The 21038-nt window shown below is 36.5% G+C and overlaps 1 protein-coding gene across 1 annotated transcript in view; it reads left to right on the top strand.

Annotated features, from left to right (window-relative positions):
- The first annotated feature begins 4933 nt into the window (after positions 1-4933).
- The window catches only part of LOC134649584 (cytochrome P450 4V2-like), a 61574-nt gene continuing 45469 nt past the window's right edge, over positions 4934-21038 (top strand). The window contains exons 1-3 of the mRNA XM_063504401.1: positions 4934-5053; positions 6155-6340; positions 8911-9107. Coding sequence (XP_063360471.1) covers positions 4987-5053; positions 6155-6340; positions 8911-9107 — 450 coding nt within the window. The 5' untranslated portion in view covers positions 4934-4986. The remainder of the gene's footprint in view (positions 5054-6154; positions 6341-8910; positions 9108-21038) is intronic.

Here is a 21038-nt window from a genome sequence, read left to right as displayed (position 1 = left end):
GTCGTTTGTCCTTCAACCCAGCGTCAAATTCATCCAATAAATTGGCATAGTACTGCCCTGTTATCGTTTTCCCCTTTTCTAAGAACTCAATATGTATTATTATACATATTGAGTTCCAGGGTAGGCAGGGTAGGGCAGGGTATTCCCTGCGAATCCCAAAAAACGGTCGCCATGACCTTTCCAGCCGATGGAACGATTTTTGCTATCTTTCGCGCAGGTTCACCCGGTAAAATCCACTGCTTCGACTGCCCTTTCATTTCCGGGGGGTAGTGGTGACCCACGTTTCGTCTACGGTCACGAAACGACGCAGAAACTCCTTCGGGTTACGTTTGAACACGGCCAAACACTGCTCCGAAGTAGTCAGTCGGTTCCGTTTTTGCTCCTCCGTGAGTAAACGCGGCACCCACCTCGCCGATACTGTCTTCATACCCAATTTTTCTTCTAATATGTTTTGTACCCGCTCGATTGGAACATTTACAGCATCAACGATTTCTCGAAGTTCAATTCGGCGGTCGGCTAAAACGATATTTTCAATTTTCTTAACCATATCGTCTGTAGTCACCTCAATTGGGCGGCCTGGGCGATCCTCATCAAAGACGGTTGTTCTCCCCCGCTTAAACTCGTTAAACCAGTATCTGACGGTTGTCATAGAAGGAGCACATTCATGGTAAACCGCTTGCATTCTTACTTTTATTTCATCACATGTTTTTCCTTCCAAAAACAAGAATCTAATTACAGACCGATACTGCTCTTTCTCTATTTTCACAATTTTAAGTTCACGCTTTCACTGAATCGCTGTCAAATGAGAAAAAAACAAAAGAATGCTGTTTTTTTTTAAATTTTCCCACCTCTGAAAATGGCTTAAAACGATTGTATACATATTTTCGGCCCGTGATATTAATACATTTGGAAAACGGGTACTTATCAAACAGCCCTCGTACTATTACGGTTTTATTATATTGTTACAAGATAGGGATTCGATTGTTCTCTCATTTTAAGCATGTGTTTCTTTATAATGTATCTAGCTTGCCCACATGTTCGATCTTCTAATGAGCTTAATATAATTCATTTGGAAATCTATTCAATATACGCGGTACAATGCATTTCCATACTCTTCGACCGTACTTATTCATTGTTCGTTTTTACGACCTCAAACGTAGGAATGTTATCTAAGTTACGTAACCGTGGGGGTCGCGTTTTTTTGTATAAGTACTTTATGTTATTCTAGTATTGGGCAGTGGCGTAACTAGGGGGAGGCTGGGGGGGGCACGTGCCCCGGGCGCCGTCCAAGGGGGGGCGCCAAAATGGGCAAAAGACCTCCCATAGAAAATGGACCAGCCAAAATGTAGGAAACAGTCAAATTTTTTTTTCGCGACTTAGGGGTTAGTCTCATAGTAGAAATTGCTCAGTATAATCCCAAAACCTCCCTGGCAACGGAAATGCAGTTATTTTTTAGCCACCCTGTATACAGGGTGGTCCAAACCTTGACGTCCAAAAATTTTTTTTAGAATCCTCGTCGTTGGTTATCAAGAATATACCCCATGTATGTTAGCCGATTTTTCGTAGTTTTCGAGTTTAAATTTTAACTTTTGTTAAGAAATTCCGAGGTGAAGCTTATTGCGTTGCTTTTATGCCTTCTAATTTGCACTGATAACATGAAATAGCGATGGGGAAGTGACCCCATAAAATAATAGTAGAAATAACAAAAGAGGATTTTTGTAATGAATTACTAATTTGGAAGCTTTCCACCTCAGTTCTTTGACCGGCGACTCTGACAAATTATGACTATTAAGTATCACTTTTTTGACCTTTTAAAAAAACATAGGGTCTAGCAGTTTCTAAAATAACCAAAAGTCCTTGAAATCACTTGTATTTTTTATGGGGGGGGGGGCGCAAATTTGGTGCCCTCCCCGGGCGCCATATCCTCTAGCTACGCCACTGGTATTGGGTTACAATGGATAAGTTAATTTTTTCAAATACAGTTAACACTGTGCAGTAATTGAATTGATTTTCATAATTACTTTTATGTTTAAGTATATTTAATTTTCGTAGGTACAATAGTCTTAAGTATACGTAGTTGGAGGTTATAGATATCATTTAGGTAGGTTTTGTATGATCTTCCATAGCTTTCTACGCTATAGTTTATAAGTAACAGAATCAGCCATAGACATGTAAAGGAGTCTTAATGTATTAAAAGGGACTTTGTATTTTAGTATACATAGTCTTGATAGTATAGATCTAAGTTTATTACATACCCGGTGGATATGAGGGCCCCAGTTAAAGTTTATGGTCTATAATTAGCCCGAGGTACCTACCCGAGGTAAGTATGGTTCTTTTACAATATCAAGATGATTACATTTACAAGTTGTGCTAGGCATGTGCTTATGATAATTAGCTTTGTGTTGTAAATTAATATTTAAATGCACGACAGTGTGTCTGACCCAATTGAAAAAAAAATGCAGCGCGAAACTGAAGTGTGGATATTTACTAGATATTTACACGAGCCCCTTCGAGCCATTTTGTCGACCCTTTTTTGACCCCAACTTTGAATCTGGTACAATGGTATATTCTGTTTTATTTTTGATTAATGTAGTTAACAAGTACCTAGTAAGAAACCTATACCTAGTAGTAAACTCTGCCTAAGAAGATTCTGAAGGGACCACGTTAAAAATGCATTTAAGCAAGAAAGCGTATCAACCGTGAAAGTACCATACTGTATGGTATGATACAGGTATAGGGCCACGTGTAAATGGCGCATTACGTGAGAAATCGTATTAGACGTGAAAGTATTAAGCTGGTTCTACTGTTATATCCTCTTGAGTTTCCTGGCTCGTGACATCATCGGACTCAAATAGTTTTGAACGAATATTCAGGCCACACTGAACATCACGGCCGGATGTCCTATGCAAAGTACTGAATAAATATATTATTCACCTATGATCTCTACATTATTATACAGTCTCTAGACTGAAGATTTTTACTGAGACTTCACCGTGAATGAAAACTAAACAAACCTTACCTTATTTAGAACAGTACTCTCAACTTCTTTTCTTTCAAATTTGAGAATTTTTATGTTAGGTATTTCTATTCTGAATCATGAGCTATTTCATTTTATGAAAAAAAGTAGGTACTTATAGGTAGCTATCAATATTTTATTAGGTATTGGGATCGAAAGATTACGTGATTGTGAGTAGAAATAACATTTAAAAAAATCTAGTGTATATCTACCTATATTACATATAGGCTACTAGCCATAAATGATATACCAAAGTTAATTGTCCCTAGATGATACTGATTTTATACTGATTTAAAAAGTGACTAATAACAAATAAATAATGCCTGATAATTAGGTACCTGTATGAAACTGAGTCTGGTACTTATAGTTTCCATTGCTAAAAAATATTATACAAAGAAAATAGAGCGAGTAGAAGTTGTGTAAGTATGTAATTAAAATATCTAGACGATTAGGTCAAACCGTTTCATATGGTAAAATTCCAATATAAGTAAAATATTAAAATTTTGTTCAGGTTTTTCCAAGTTTATTGAGGCGAGTTTGATTTTTTCCCTTTCCTTTAAAAAAATGCTATGTAAGTATCTTAATAATAAGGCCTGTTCAACGTGAGACATAAAATTAGTTTATTATGGAAATTTTTAAAAGCTATAGGACAGGGCAGCATTTTTTTTTTAAATATACGGACTATACGGAGATGGTGAAAATGGCGACGCCGGGGGACGTACCTTTTCACGCGGCGTGCTACAAAGTGCTTTTCTATGCGTTTATAAAATAGAGAAATGCCAAATCATCATAAATCGTAGGTAAATAATCTTATTGTAATACATATCTTGCATATTTCAGGCAAGCATCAAGTTTGGTTCAAATCTCTTGGTCATTCGGCCATTGAAAATGGCGGCGTTACATCGTGTTGGGTCGTAAACAAGCTGTATATAAGTAAGTTTTCAGAGCATTATTACCTAAACAATGAATTATATTGATATGAATGAATTCATAATTTAATTATATTAAAAATACATTAAAATTAACTATAAACTAAATTAAAACATAAACATTTAGCTCTCCAACAACCTAGCTGGACATACCCACCCAAAGTTAAGGAAATAAAGCTTAAGAAATTTTCTCAAGAAACCTTTCAAATAAAGAACCTATTACCTACTCGATTACTAATAACCTGTGTGCATTTGCTGTGTGTGTTTGCATACAAGCTGTTATTAGGTTGTGTCCCATCTATGCATTATTATACAGGGTGCTTCCTGTAACAGGAGCAATAAATTAAACTGTAGGCTGTACTCCTCAAACTGACCAACATTTGTTCAGCAACTTTTGAAAATAACTCATGAATGAATGAATGAATGAATGAATGTTTATTTGTGTCAAACAAGCGTATATATATAGGTGTTACATTTTTGTGTTTGTACGATCCTTGTTTTGCCATGACTGGCAAAACAAGCCAAGCCAAGCTGATGTTTTGATTTTTATTACACTTTAAAGTTTATTCTAAGACGCAATGTATTGCAAATTTTGTTATGTTTAAAGCGTGACAAGCAACGTCAAACACACCGATGTCAGCGTACATTGAAGGCAATATTTATTTTGTATGAAAAAGAGGAAGTCTGAAAGTTTCATATGTTTTGAAAGTTGCTGAACAAATGTTGGTCAGTTTGAGGACCTTTACTTTAATTTATTGCTCCTGTTACAGGAAGCACCCTGTATTTATTATTCAATATTAAAATTATTTTTGCAAAGAGTTAAAACCTAATACCTAAGACTAAAATAGTTTTGTGGAATAAATCAACTTCTCACGTTCGCCGGTACACATGTAAGTTTATACTTTATAGTACTTTATATTTTTTCAGAAGTAAGTGGCTTATTTGTATTGTACGTAACTATAAAACAATTAAAATACCTACCTGTACTGTCTAACAGTTGTTGCGGACCCGGACACTTCCGAAGTAGTATTGAAGCACTCCATGGAGAAAGGCTACGTGACTCAATTCACTCGCTTGGTGATCGGCAACGGCAGTATATTTGCTGCAGGTAAATACGAACAACGCTTAATTTTGTACGGAAATACGCGCACTTACTTTTTAGGATTCCGTACCCAAAGGGTAAAAAACGGGACCCTATTACTAGACTCGTCTGTCCGTCTGTTTGTCTGTCACCAGGCTGTATCTCATGAACCGTGATAGCTAGACAGTTGAATTTTTCTGTTGCCGCTATAACAACAAATACCAAAAAGCATGGAACCCTCGGCGGGCGAGTCTGACTCGTACTTGTCCGGTTTTTAATCTGATTGTAAGCCTCGTAAAAAATGGGCAAAAAATATTTACCTATATAAACAGTCAAGAGCCAACAGGAGTGGTCATTTCTCCATACAAACGTACTCGACTGTTTCCTCCGTGGGTTTTGAAGCTAGAGAAATGATTTTTTCAACACAGATTAATATTATCAATATCTGTGTCGGACCGTTTTGCTTTTTTTGATATTTTTGTTTTTTAAGGCGCTAGAGCCCTTCAAATATGGCCAAAATGGCCTAATTGACTATGCCGCAATGAAGGCGTGGTATTCAAAACTGATATCAATTAGCCAAAAAAGCAAAACGGTCCGAAACAGATAATTTCATAATCATTTAGATTTCCAAATTTGGTTAAGTTTTGGAGGAGGAAACAGTCGAGTAGGTACGAAACCTCGATTTTTGAGATTTTTACGCAGGATTTTTCGCCTTGTCCTTACCTATCGCACTGGTTTTAGGAGCCGCTTCCGTTAGCGAGACGGGTATATTTACCTAAAATATTTAAATCTCAGCTCCTGTTTCGTCTTAGCGATTTTAAAGAGCGAACTTAAATAATGGGGTTGCATTCTTGATAGATATATGATTAATAGAATAATAATAGATTAATTTGCACAGTTGCTAATATAATGGTCAGCTGCACAGACGTTTGACCCCAGTTCAAGAAATGAGTATTATTAGACCTAGCCAAGTGATAATCGTATTTAGAAATCGCCAATCGAAACATAAGTAAAAATTACGTTCACGTCACTTTTTGTTGCGTTAGTCGATATAAGCACATATATACCTACCTATTTAGTAACGATTATCTCACACTGAAAGTGCATAATAATGTGTATCTGTTGCAGTGGACATATGGCGGCCGCGACGGAAAATTTTAGCACCTGTCTTTAGTATGAAGAATCTAAACGAATTTGTAAAAGTGTTTAATAGACAAAGCATGATCATGGCCGACATGCTGGGGCCGATGGCTGGAGGCGCTGACTTCTCCGTGTGGAGATATTTTAACACTTACACTTTCGATTCAGTTTGCGGTAAGTAGAATTTGAGGCTTGTTGTGTTGAGAAATACTTATTGCTAGATTGCTACCAATAGACCAGCGTAAATTGGCATAGTATTGAAAATTCTTCTTATAACGGTGAGAGGATGTTCAAAGTTTGTGTCGAGAACAAATATTTCTTTGAGTGAGGGACTTGAAGTTTCGTAGAACGGAAGTGTGACGAAAAGTATACTCAAAATCATACAGACAATATCTGGAAGAACATATAAAAACTCAAAAATGCGCGTTTTCCCAGAGATAAGACCTATCTAGATGGATTTTTCGCCCCCGAAAACTCCCATATAGCAAATTTCATTGAAATCGTTAGAGCCGTTTCCGAGATCCTCGAAATACATATAAAGAAACATATAAATAAATAAATATATAAATAAGCAAGAATTGCTCGTTTGAAGGTATTAGAGAAACATATAAAAGAAAATAAGCAAGAATTGATCGTTTAAAGGTATTAGATTAGATACAATTTTACAGGTTAGGTACCTACATAATATATTTAACCCTTTAACCGCCAGAGTCTGATATACCTATAAGACATTACATATCCAGCTCATTCCGCCACAGTCTGATAAATAAGACAAAGATCTGATTTGGTTTTTACAGCACATTTATAACTTCCGTAACTATGCCAACCTTACTCTGCGTGGTACAATTACTGTCGGTGGCGACACGAGCACGGTCGATCAAAAATTGCTGGCGGTTAAAAGGTTAAATACCTCGTAATAACAGATTAACTATGGTGTATTGACACATCGCACAAGTAATAATATAAGTAGGTACCTAATTAGTAATTATATACCTACTGTTGGAGTCAGTCATTTAAGTCATTTTACTTGACCTCTTCTCATCATCATCATCATCCTCCTAGCGTTTGTCCCGTACTGTAACGGGGTCCGCTTTCCTACTTTTCTCCTTCCACTTCGCTCTATCCTGGACATCGGTTTCTGCCAACCCACAGGCGTTTAAACCTCTTCTCAAAGAGCTCAATTTATTCATCAAAAGATGTAAAGTAGACTAGGTATACGTAAGTAAAAGATGTATGTAGATTTAAGTTTACGTTAAATGCAAATTTGAAATTAATGATACACAATCATTTTCAATATTTTGTAAAATAACATTTAAGTAAATTCGAGATAATAATAATGTTTAGTTTAGGTAATTCATATTAAAATACAATACAATTCTTTGGTTGACCTTAACGGCCATAATTTTGAAACCGCAATTTTAGTATTTATTAAATAAAATTGAAATCATATATCATAAATATTTTTATCATCTAAAATTAATCATTTAAAATATTAAGTAGTACCAATGTCAATTGGTATTTTAATTTCTTCGTACGACGCATTATTTTTCACTTGGCTGAGATAATTATGTGATTCTAGGCTTTCCTCTGCCTCTCGTCTAACTGAAGACTGGCCAAGGAAATAAAGGATTAGCAATTATTCCACCGACAAGAGCAAAGCTCTTAAATTATGATGATGATGATGTAATTGGTACATCATCAGTCGCCTTTCTAGTTACCTATTACCAATGCAGAAATAAAGCTTAGCTACTCAAGTGATCAACATTTCGATAAATCGTAATCATTTGTGTCGTTACCAAGAAAAAAATCCCACTTTGTCGCTTGCCATAACGAAGGACGCTTTGACAGGTTAATCGTATAAAGATACAAGTAGAGATTGCAATCCGGTCTGGTTTAGAATCCGGCCGGATCCGGAAGGATATTTTTCTAATGGGTTAATAAAACGCCAGTTTGAGGTTTCAAAAATCAACGTTTTTATTACGTAACCACTAAGTGTTATTGCAACAATCAGTCTCACAAATTAAAATCTTCTTTTTCTCTTAAAATATCTATAGCCCCACAACTCCCACAAAAAGGTGCTTTCAATTCTTCGCTTTATTTAGCAGCATAATAATAACAAAATAACATATTCTATTTACTTTAAATTCGACAAAACATTTAACTTGACTGCTGAATGAAGTTTTATAAATATTTCTTTATTCTATTTTAAATGCAGTTAACACTTATTATAACTGGGCTATAATGGTAAGTACTAAATTAAACGAAACAACATGTACGTTATATTATCATGTAACAGCACAATTAATTAAATATAAAACAATTCAGTACTTACTTACGGTGCACGGGAATCTCAATTCTCAACCAACACTACGACGACACATATTTCGTCGGTAAAAGACTGGCTTCAACTAACAAACAAGTTGTTGTGTTGCTGTTTGCGAGCGGGAACGCGGAGAGGGGAGCATTAAAAAAGAATTACGTTCGAATAATGGCGAGAACTTTTAAATTTTAGCAGTGTTTTAAGCTGTTATTTTATATTTTAGAGCATTTATTCCTTTTACCGGATCCGGGACCGGAACCGGTGAAATTTGCCGGACCCGGTAGCTTGAAAAATGTACCGGATCCGGCCGGATTACCGGATCCGCCGGACCGGATTGCAATCCCTAGATACAAGCAAATTTCGTCCTTATGGTTAGCAACAAAGTGAGACATTTGACTAGACTTTGACACATTTCTCTTTTTAGAGACCACCTTAGGCATTGATTTAAACAGCCAAAAGAACCCAGAGCACAGTTTTCTCGCGGCCTTCGACTGGCTGTCGCAAGACGTGGCAAAGCGAATGACGTCCCCGTGGCTGCACCCGGACTTCGTCTATCAGCGGCTGCCGAAGTACAAGAAGTTTGTCTACCACAGACAAAACATACATAACTTTGTTGATGAGGTACTTATAGACCAATTAAAAAAATTCTTAGGTTTCGTACATGCGATTGTATAGGGGTGTTAAAGGCTAGGGAGAAAACCCCAACACCGCGATTACTTTCAAACCCTGTCGATGTATTTCAATATTTATTTTGTCGATATATTGTAACATTTATTTTAGAAAGGGCAAATTAGGCCTTTTTCTTTTTAGTTTTCTTAGATATTTACAAACAACACATTTAGGTATTTTTGGTGGTTGACCACGCCACGCCAACGGCCCCAACGGGAACGGGACTAAATAGTCGTTCATAAATTATCGTGTTTTAATAGTTGACGTGTGTACAATGCATTATCTAAAGATTACAACATTTCTTGACCTTTAGGGGCATATATACCTACGTCAAGTTTCAGAAAGGCTAGGTATCATACTCGTATATTATCTATCGCTATAGGTAGTCTGTGCGAAAAGAGACGACACAGAATTTATTGGTTCCCTTATACCTATTCGACGACTTTTCTTTTCTCTTTCCGCACAGAGGGGCTACCGCGAAAACTGAAATTCGCAAATTGCGGGGATTTTTCTCTTTTACTCCAATGAAGGCGTAATTAGAGTGACACAGAAAAATGCCCGCAATTTACGAACTTCGATTTTCGCGGTTATAGCCCATGCAGACTCTAATTACGAAAGTTTAATGTCTTCCTGTCTGAAAGTAATTAACAACTACAAATATTTTATGATACGCTAATGTCAAAATGTGTTGGTGCAAGTTTGATAATAATAACAGACTTATTTTAAATATTTTATAAATATAAAAGGTTTTTTACATGTACTTATCTACATTTTATTTCATCGTTGTTCATGTTCAGATAATACAAATGAAACGCAAGGAGATAGAAGCGATTCGACAAGGAAAAAAGAAAGGTAATTATATAATGGATAATTCATGTAGAAGACAACAATGTAATGTAATGGACCCTATAATGGACGTGGAACCGGTAATGGGACATAAAACCACAAATCCTCTAAAATAAGTATCTAAAAGTAGTTTATGAACACTGGCAATATTTTACCATAAATAAGAGTCATAGAGCTGTTTAAGTTTGAATTTTTATTAATTTCGGTTACTTTTTAAGAAATTGGCGTCAACCCAAAAGTTGTCGTGTCACCGAAAAATATAACTAGTAAGAATTCTTAACAACTTCGCTAAGAGAGGTGAGTTCATATATTAAATTGTAATTAATTATAACTTGGTGTAAACTAGAATGTGTTTTGTTAATTGCATTTACCATGAAATAAGGTATACAACACACTATTTTGTGTCTCTAGAGATGTATAAAAAATAATGGTATTTTGCCCAATCCCATTATAGGAGCTCTAAAACTGCATACCTCCTATGATGGGATAACTTACAATTTACATAATGATGCTTGCCATGGCGTAATTTCATGTTTAAATAATACAGAAGTAGGTATAATGTAGTTACGAACTATGTCAGGAAGTCTTCTCGGACTTCGGATATAGTATTTTATGCAACCGTTGTTTAAGAGGGGTCAAAAAAGGCGAGTGGCGTGAAGCCGAAAATTGTTAATAAAGACGCCACGAGTAATTTTTGACTCAGTTAAACAACGTTGCATACAATACTTTTTCTACGACCAAGCACTTACTTTGAAATGCAATGAAATAATAATAAGAATAGATGATGATGATTGTTTAATGTCCTAATGTGATAGGTTGTTCAGTGCGTGGGATTCTTAAGGGGAACGAAAATTTTATTATTTTTGCGCCACGACGCACGGTTTAGGAGATACAGCCTTATAAATATATATATATTTTTTTTGTTTTTTTAATATTAATTAGGGGTTTCTTACAGAAGAATGAACATTTTATTATTTTTGCGCTACGACGCACGGTTTAGGAGATGTAACCCATAAACATTTTTCTTTCTTTTTTTTTTATTTTGTTTTGTTTTTCGTGTTTTTAGGGTTCCGTAGCCAAATGGCAAAAAACGGAACCCTTATAGATTCGTCATGTCTGTCTGTCCGTCTGTCTGTCCGTCTGTCTGTCCGTCCGTATGTCACAGCCACTTTTCTCCGAAACTATAAGAACTATACTGTTGAAACTTGGTAAGTAGATGTATTCTGTGAACCGCATTAAGATTTTCACACAAAAATAGAAAAAAAAACAATTAATTTTTGGGGTTCCCCATACTTCGAACTGAAACTCAAAATTTTTTTTTTCATCAATCCCATACGTGTGGGGTATTTATGGATAGGTCTTCAAAAATGATATTGAGGTTCCTAATATCATTTTTTTCTAAACTGAATAGTTTGCGCGAGAGACACTTCCAAAGTGGTAAAATGTGTGTCCCCCCCCCCCCCCTAACTTCTAAAATAAGAGAATGATAAAACTAAAAAAAATATATGATGTACATTACCATGTAAACTTTCACCGAAAATTGGTTTGAACGAGATCTAGTAAGTAGTTTTTTTTTTAATACGTCATAAATCGCCTAAATACGGAACCCTTCATGGGCGAGTCCGACTCGCACTTGGCCGCTTTTTTAAATATTACTTTGGGGTTTCAAAGGGAAACGAAAATTTGATTATTTTTGCGCTACGACGCACGGTTTAGGAGATACAGTATTATAAAGTTTTGTTTTGTTTTTTTTTTATTTTTTTTTATAATATTAATTAGGGGTTTCTTACAGAGGAATGAACATTTTATTATTTTTGCGCTACGACGCACGGTTTAGGAGATACAGCATTATAAAGTTTTTTTTTTGTTTTTTATTTATTTCTCTTTTGTGTTTTTTTTTTAATATTAATTAGGAGTTTCTTACAGAGGAATGAAAATTTTATTATTTTTGCGCTACGACGCACGGTTTAGGAGATACAGCATTATAATTTTTTTTGGTTTTTTTTTATTATTTCTCTTTTGTGTTTTTTTTATATTAATTAGGGGCTTCTTACAGAGGAATGAACATTTTAATATTTTTGCGCTACTACGCACGGTTTAGGAGATACAACCCATAAACATTTTTCTTTCTTTTTTATAATTTTTTTTTGTTTTTCGTGTTTTTTAAATATTACTTACGGGATTCAAAGGGGAACGAAAATTTGATTATTTTTGCGCTACGACGCACGGTTTAGGAGATACAGCCCTATAAAGATGAAAACTGATGATGATGATGATGATGATGTGACCAAAACATGTCTATGGTTCACTCATCTGGCAGAAATGACAATTAAAATTAGGTTGGCAACAATGTATTCCATACAATATTTTTTAAGTGGTGATTACACGAAGTATCGTAAAAGTGCCAAAAAGATACTGCGTGTATGCACAAATACTTTTTTGGGGAATAGACTAAAGACTTGTCTTGACAACTATAAGAGAGGGGTTTAAAGGTGTGTGCACGACCCTTTAAATGACAAATAAAAGTACGGGAGTAGAAAAAATTAATATCGTTTTTACAAAATTTTATTTAACATGCCTGTTAGTTAGTGTGGTTCAAATCTTGGAAGTTGAATTTGAGCCACTTTCGGATTTCCGATTGAGTTGAAATTTTGGATACGTAAGCAAATCGGATGACAATGCAATATTATGATAACATGGACCTGATCTCATGATGGAGACAGGAGGTGGCCATGGGAACTCTGTAATAAACGCAACCTTATTGTGTTTGGGTTTGTTAGAATTGTCTTGATGAGTATTAGTTGGCTGTGAAAAGAAAAATACATTCTTACATAAAAGCTTATACCAAATATGACTAATAACTAGTTTTTTGCCAAAAATTTATTCCCTGTTCCAATATCTTATACTGATAGGGTATGTCCATTATAGGGGGCCCATTACTGGATCCACGTCCATTACCGGGGTACCATTACTGGAGCTTTGGTGTCCATGACTGGAGAAAAAAGGCATAGTTTTAATTTGTAAATTATGTGGAAACTAATTGCAGTATCTTTGATATAACACGCCTGAAACATAAAAGATGGATAGGATTTTCATCTTTAAACACGCTAAGCGGTAGAACTTTTGCCGGTATCAGGGAAATATCACAAATACTCCAAATTTCCTCTTAAATGTCCCATGACTGGTGCTGTTACTATAGCAATTTTTTTTAAAGAAAACTAAACTTTAAAAGTAACTAAATAAATCTAATCCTTTGAATGTAACGTTTACGTAACCTAAAAAAACGTGTTTTATCATAGGTACTAATTCTAGTTGCAATTTCAACTCAAGTTGGCTATACGAGTAGTTACTAGTGTCGATGACATTAAAGTCTATTTTTTTATTCGGTAGACTGAAATGACAGTTCATAGTATGAACATAAAATGTCATTTCATACTATGAAATGTCATTTCAGTCTACCGAATAAAAAAATAGACTTTAGTTATTGGTTAGAAAAAAAATATAAAAAGACGATCAAAGATCGAATTAAGAGTTTAAACACTACCTATACCAATAGGTAGGTACTGCAAAGAGATTGTTGATGTGCAAGTACAATTTACATATTTTACAGCCATCAGCGCAAGAACCTTCTTAGACATGATGATAGAGTCATCCGGTCGGCTCGAGCAGAAGTACTCCGACCTGGAGTTGCGCGAGGAGCTGATGGTGATCGTGATGGCCGGCACCGACACCTCCGCCGTGGGCGCCTCCTTCGCCGCCGCCATGCTGGCTCGCCATCCCCAAGTCCAGGAGAAACTACACCACGAGTAAGTCCTTACAAAAAGGCTACGCCACTAAATTGACAGCTAGATAGAGGTGATTTCATGACGACCCGATTTTGCACACACACTCAGGGGGATAAGTTGTTGGTTTTATTTAATAATGTTTATACTTAAACAAAAATCAATCATAATAATAATTATAATCAAATGTAATCGATATCGAGTTATACATTGAAATGTAGCAACACTGAGTTAATTTATTTTTACTCTGGTAATTCTCGTATACCCTCTCTTTGAACTTGAACGGACCTATACTTGCTTCCCAGTGTTTTACAAAAGATAAATCAATATAATTATCTAATCCGCATATAATCTTTTATTCCACGGCCCTTAAATAACAAGAGGTTATGTGTCCAGCATTTTAAAAGTAATAGTATGGTCGTTGTAAAAGTGTAAATATTAAAATCAGTGCAAAGTGAAAGTGTCATAGTAAAAAAATTGGTAACCGTTAACAATGGACAAGTTTAAACAAAAACGGAACATTAGGCCTTTCGATGGTGAAAAATATAGTATATGGAAATTTCGAATGCGATCGTTGCTCAGTGAATTAAATGTGATTGATGTTATTGACAACGAAATTCCTGAGGTTCAAAATGAGGACTGGGTGAGCAACAATCGAATGGCGAAGAACATTCTAGTTGAGTATTTATCTGATTCGTATATTGGATTTGTAAATGACACAATTACAGCCAAAGAAGTGTTTGAAAATCTTGATTCGTTGTATGAACGTAAAAGTTTAGCAACTCAATTGGCTTTACGAAAAAAACTGTTATGTTTAAAGCTACAGGGTGATATGTCCCTAGTAAAACATTTTACTTTATTTGATGATTTAATCACGGAGTTGATTGCGGCCGGGGCAAAATTAGACGAGACGGACAAGGTTGCGCATTTGTTGCTGACCCTGCCTGGATCATATGACGGCGTTATAACGGCTATTGAAACTTTGTCGGAAGATAGCTTGACTTTGGTTTTTGTCAAAACCAGGCTGTTAGATCATGAAGTTAAATTGAAAAACGAAGGAGGTGACACAAGTCTAAAAGTGTTACATGTTGAGAACAAAGGTGAAACAAGCAAAAAACGGAAATTTAGCGATGAAAATCCTAATCATAACTACCCTCGGCAAAATAATAAAAGGTTCAAAGGAAAGTTTAAATCGAAATTCGTGAAATGTCATCACTGTGGTCGCAAAGGACATACTAAGAACGATTGTTATTACTTCAAGAGGAACAACAACCAGCAAAATAACCCTGACAGGCCGAGAACAGTTCAAAATGTTCAGTTAAATCAAGCATCGACGTCAGATGATTTCTCTGGATTTGCATTTATGGCCGGCGAGCACCTGCAAGATAATAACGCAATCAAACTGACATTTTTATTGGACTCCGGTGCATCGGAACATCTTATAACCAGGGATGATTTTTTTAATACTTGCGAAATATTAAGTACACCTGTTAAAATGTCTATTGCTAAAACTAATACATTTATTTCAGCAACAAAACGAGGCCATATCAATGTCGTCAGCAATGTCGGTGTTCCTGGTGTTTTGGAGAACGTGCTGTTCAGTCCGGAGGTGCCATACAACTTGCTGTCAGTCTCGAAGATGCAGAAGGCTGGCTGCAGAATAATATTCGAACCAGATGGTACCTGCTGCGTCATGAGGGATGGTGAGGTCATCATGAAAGGTAAATCTTCCCCGGGCAATGTAATTGTTGTAGATTTTGATCTGCCTGCTAGAATAAATCAGTCTGTTTCCCAAGTATGTCAAAGCAGTAATGATTCTTACAAATTATGGCACGAACGTTTAGGTCATATAAGTAAAACTAAATTCCTTGAAATAAAAGCAAATAATATGGTTGAAGACATGCAACAGATTGAAAAAGTAGTTCCAAATGACAACTTGTGCGAAGCTTGCATAAATGGAAAACAGGCGCGACTACCCTTTAATAAGGCTAAGGATAAAAGTTATGTTAAACGACCTTTATTTATTGTACACTCGGATGTCTGCGGTCCTATTACTCCACCGACAACTGACAACAAAAATTATTTTGTTTTGTTTGTTGATCAGTATACACATTATTGTGTCGTATATACACTAACATATAAATCAGACGTATTCTCAGCGTTTAAGGACTTTGTTGCAAAAAGTGAAGCAAAATTTAACCTCAAATTAGTAAATTTGTATTGTGACAACGGTGGAGAATATTTATCTACCGACATGAAAGATTTTTGCAAGGAAAAGGGTATAACTTATCATTTAACAGTACCTAGGACTCCACAGTTAAATGGTGTGTCGGAACGCATGGTGCGGACAATAACTGAAAAGGCTCGTTCTATGTTAACTGGTGCTAAATTGAATAAATGTTTGTGGGGTGAAGCAGTACAAACTGCTGTACACTTAATCAATATAACACCAACAAGGGCTTTAAAACAGTCTAAAACACCATATGAGATGTGGCACGATAAAAAACCTAGTATCAAAACCCTTAAAGTGTTTGGTTCAACTGTGTTTGTCCATAATAAAACCGGTAAAACTAAATTTGATGATAAATCTTGGAAAGGCATATTGGTAGGTTACGAGCCAAACGGTTATAAGGTATGGAACACAGAATGCGAAAAGTGTGTTACTGTCAGGGATGTTGTGGTAGATGAGACGAATTTTCTTGTGTCCAGGCCAAGGCCAGAAGGGAGTAAAATTGAATATTCCCAGGACAAAACTGATAGTGCTTTTGTGCCAAAATCAGTATCGCAAACGTCTCAAGATACACACGTTCCTAAATCAACGTATTCGAAAGTTGATGAGCAAGGCAGGCCAAGTAAAATTCGCAGATTAAATTCCAATGAACCACTTGAACCTGAGATAAACTCTGATACACCCGAGACACCTGTAAATAGTGATGAGTCGAACCTGAGTGCACCTAGGCGAAGTGATAGGCTTAAAGGTCGTACGCCTGTGTCATATAATGAAATTGATGACGATTATTTGTATAGTGTACAGTCGATCACAAGTAAAGTACCAAAAACATTTCATGAAATTAAAACCCTTGATGATAGGCCTCAGTGGGAGAAGGCAGTTAGGGACGAATTAAATTCATTAAAAATTAATGATACGTGGACACTTGTACCACGACCCGCGAATAAAAACATAGTTGATTGTAAATGGATTTTTACGATTAAAAGTGACGGATTTGGAAAGCCTTTAAGGTATAAAGCTCGTCTGGTAGCTCGAGGTTTTAGCCAAGAATACTTGACTGACTATAATGAAACGTTTGCACCTGTTGCTAGATATTGAAAAAGGCCAGGGTGGACCGACACAGCTTCCGCGTGAGAGTCGATGTGCTGCACTTTTAGGCTGGACTGGAGGAATCTTCAAAATAAACTGCACTTTAGTTTCCACAAATAAGGAGCTTTTATTACAATAATAAACGCACCATTCGCAGGTCAAGATGGCCTTAATTATAATTAATATAAAAATTGTATCGCGCACAACAGTATTCGGGATGGCGGACATTGGAGAAGAGAGAGATAGCAATCGAAAGAAGGATACGGATATAGTATCAAGTGACGTTAGCTGTCACTGTCATGCGTTTTGTTACATGCTTAGATTATATATTCAATACTTCCCCTTAAGCATATAACAACAAAATTATCCCTTAAGTATAGATATGTTAGGTACATAAAGACACTTAAAACTATACCTTATGGATACTTATTTCTGACGTGGAGTTCATGCATAAATTCGACATGCTTACATTTACTCAGTGGCTTGGTAAGGACATCTGCAAACATTTTTTCAGTATTTAAATATTTTATAACAATAAAATTTGTCTCTACCAGGTCTTTAATGAAATGATACCTAATATCTATGTGTTTGGTGCGCTTGTGACAATATTCTTTGCTTGCTAACAATTTATGCGCACTTTGGTTGTCATTATACACCAAAATAGAATGTAACTTTAACTCTGTAAAAATTTCAGATAGAAAGTTTCTTACAAAACATAGATCCTTCGTTACATCACATAGAGCTAGGTACTCACTTTCACAGCTCGATAGAGCAATACATTTCTGTTTTCTGGCCTCCCAGTGAACAATGTTTCCGCCAAGTTTGATAGCAAAACCTGTATATGACCTGCGGTCATTATGATCATTGGCAAAATCTGCATCGGCATATGCACTTAAATTCAATTGGCTACTTTTTACAAACAGTAAACTATAATCAATTGTACCTGCTAAATACCTTAAAATTCTTTTGGCAGCTAACCAATGAGTTAAGCCAAAACAGTTATTATATTGGCTCAACTGACTACACGCATAGGCTATGTCAGGTCTTGTGCAGACAGAAAGATACATTAAACATCCTAACAATTGTCTGTAATTGTAAGTTTCATCATTCAATGGTTTATCAGAATTACACAACTTTAAACCTGTCTGCATGGGAGTTGAAACGGGTTTGCATTCTGACATACCAAACCTTTGAAGTACCTTTTTAATATAAACAGACTGATCCAACTTAAGGATGCCTTTCTGTCTGTCTCGAGTTACTCTTATACCTAGATAATTCTGTATAGGACCTAAGTTTTTAATACTGAACTCACTTTCTAACAACTTTAATAAACTTTTAATTTGTGAGCTGTCTTTTCTATACAGAATATAAAAGTCATCTACATACAACGCAATGACTATGAACTCCTTGTCAGACTTAAAATAATAAACACATGGCTCGCATTTACTTTGCTTAAAATTGTTTTTAGTTAATAAATCGTGAACTTTACAATACCACATTCTACTGGCTTGTTTAAGGCCGTAGATGCTCCTTTGTAACAGGCACACTTTGTCTTTATTTTTATCATCATGGAAACCCTCTGGTTGTTCCATGTATATGGTTTCGTTAAGTTCACCATTTAAGAAAGCCGTGTTTACATCTATATGATCTATATTGAGATCATACTCGTTAGCTAGAGAAAACAAAAGACGCATTGTAGAGTGACGTACAACTGGGGAGAAAGTATCAGTGTAGTCGATACCATACTTCTGTGTAAACCCCCTCGCGACTAAACGAGCTTTATATTTTTGAAAATTGCCTGAAGAGTCACATTTGACTCGGTAAACCCACTTACATTGAATTACATTTCTATTCTTGGGCCTATCCACAAGCTTCCAGACATTATTATTTATTAAAGAGTCGTACTCACTTTTCATTGAGTTTAACCACTCGTCGTGATGACGGCTGGCCATTGCCTCATCATAAGACTGTGGTTCGTCTTCAAGTACAGTTTGAGCGAGCATAGATAAATCATAATCCTCATACCGTTTAGGAGGAACTGCCCTAGTACTACGTACGGGCCTGGACTCCGCAGCTAACCCTTCGCCTCTAGATGAAGCCGCGCGAGGTGACGTTACAGGCTCTTCACCCGCTGCACCCGCCGAGCAGTCATCGGAGGACTCCTGGTCGCTGCCGGTTCTCCATTCATCTGTAAAATCAGACCGATTACCCTCATCACTCAAAAACTGACTATTATTATTTTCGCTAACATTTTCATTACTTTTATTTAATTCATTATTATGTAAATTAATCATACCATTAATATCATAGCTATTACTATCAGGTACATTGTTTGAATGTTGTGGAGTAAAAAACTTATCCTCCAAAAATTTCACATCACGAGATAAAATGACTTTCCTAGGATCTGAGGGATCTGCCAGCCTATAACCCTTTGTGGTCTCAGAATAACCCACAAAAATGTATTCTTTACTCCTAGCATCTAGCTTCTTGCGCTTGACACTTGGAATCAGAGCATAAGCCTTGCAACCAAAAACCCTGAGGTGACTAAGGTCCACCTTGGACCCGGTCCACACTTCCTCAGGTATACGGCCATTCAATGCAACAGTGGGAGATCTGTTTTTCACATAAGTCGCTACCATTAGCGCTTCTCCCCAAAAACATTGACCTAGGCCTGCCTCTTGCAACATACACCTTACTTTATTGAACAAAGTTAAATTTAATCTCTCCGCCACGGAGTTCTGTTCGGGGCAGTAAGGAACAGTTAGCTGGTGAGCAATCCCTTCTTTCTTTAAATAACTAGAAAGTCTACTATTTACATACTCCTTCCCATTGTCCGAACGTAAACAAAGAATAGATAAACCTGTCTGCTTTTCTACAAAATTTTTAAAGTGAATAAAATGGTCACATACCTCTGATTTATGTTTCATTAAATAACAGTAGGATTTCCTCGAGTAGTCATCTGTGAAGGTGACAGCAAAGTTGGCACCACCCAAGCTGCTCACTGGCATAGGACCAACCACATCGGAGTGTACTAGCTCCAAGGGTCTAGATGCACGCGTTCCACCACCTTTGGGAAATGGAGTCTTGACCATCTTCCCCTTAAGGCATGGTACACACTGTTCAAGTGTTTCGCCATCCTGAAACATAACACTGCATGCAAGTCTATCCCTAAGGGCGTACATACCTCCAGAGCTGATATGACAAAGCCTAGAGTGCCATCGAGACATATCAGACCGCTGAGCAACAACTGTGGCACTCGGTGATTCCTGCCTATCCTGCAGGAACAAAGAGTGCTCCTGTTTGTGCATTTCTTTGCTAGACTCATTTAATTTATAGATACCATTTACCTCACTTGCAGAGCAAACTAAATTATCATTCTTGTCATATGCAAAACATCCTCCCGAGTTAAACATCACCCTATCACATCCCGATTTTAAGAGTTTACTGACTGATATTAAATTACATGACAGTTGGGGCACATATAAAGTATTATTTAAAGTAAGTACCTTATCGAATGTCCTTAGTTTTACATCGCCGGTGCCTTCACACAGCACTTTGCTATTATTAGCCACAGCCACTGAAGATTGTCCTTTCTTTATAGAATTAAAACAGTTTTTATCATTAAATAAATGGCAGCTCGATCCGGAATCTATGTAAACGTCTTGCTGGGAAACCAGGAACGCGGCTGGCATGGGATCCTCCTTCTGCTTCTTATCTCTTCTCAGTTTGAAGCACTTGGATTTGACGTGGCCCTCCTTATGACAGTAAGCACACGTAAACTTCTTCTTTGCTTTGAACTGTACTTTGGAAACAAAAGCAGTCTCAGATGAACATGTCGCTAGCTTCCTGGACTCTTCCTGCATCAGCCTGGCTCGTACAAACTCACTAGATATAGTCGACGTTAGGCAGGCTGTAGACATATTTGATACAAGGGAA

Source organism: Cydia amplana, chromosome 7, assembly GCF_948474715.1.
Source record: "Cydia amplana chromosome 7, ilCydAmpl1.1, whole genome shotgun sequence".
NCBI lineage: Eukaryota > Metazoa > Arthropoda > Insecta > Lepidoptera > Tortricidae > Cydia > Cydia amplana.
The sequence above is the reverse complement of the archived record's forward strand: the minus strand, read 5'-3'. Positions and strand labels throughout refer to the sequence as shown.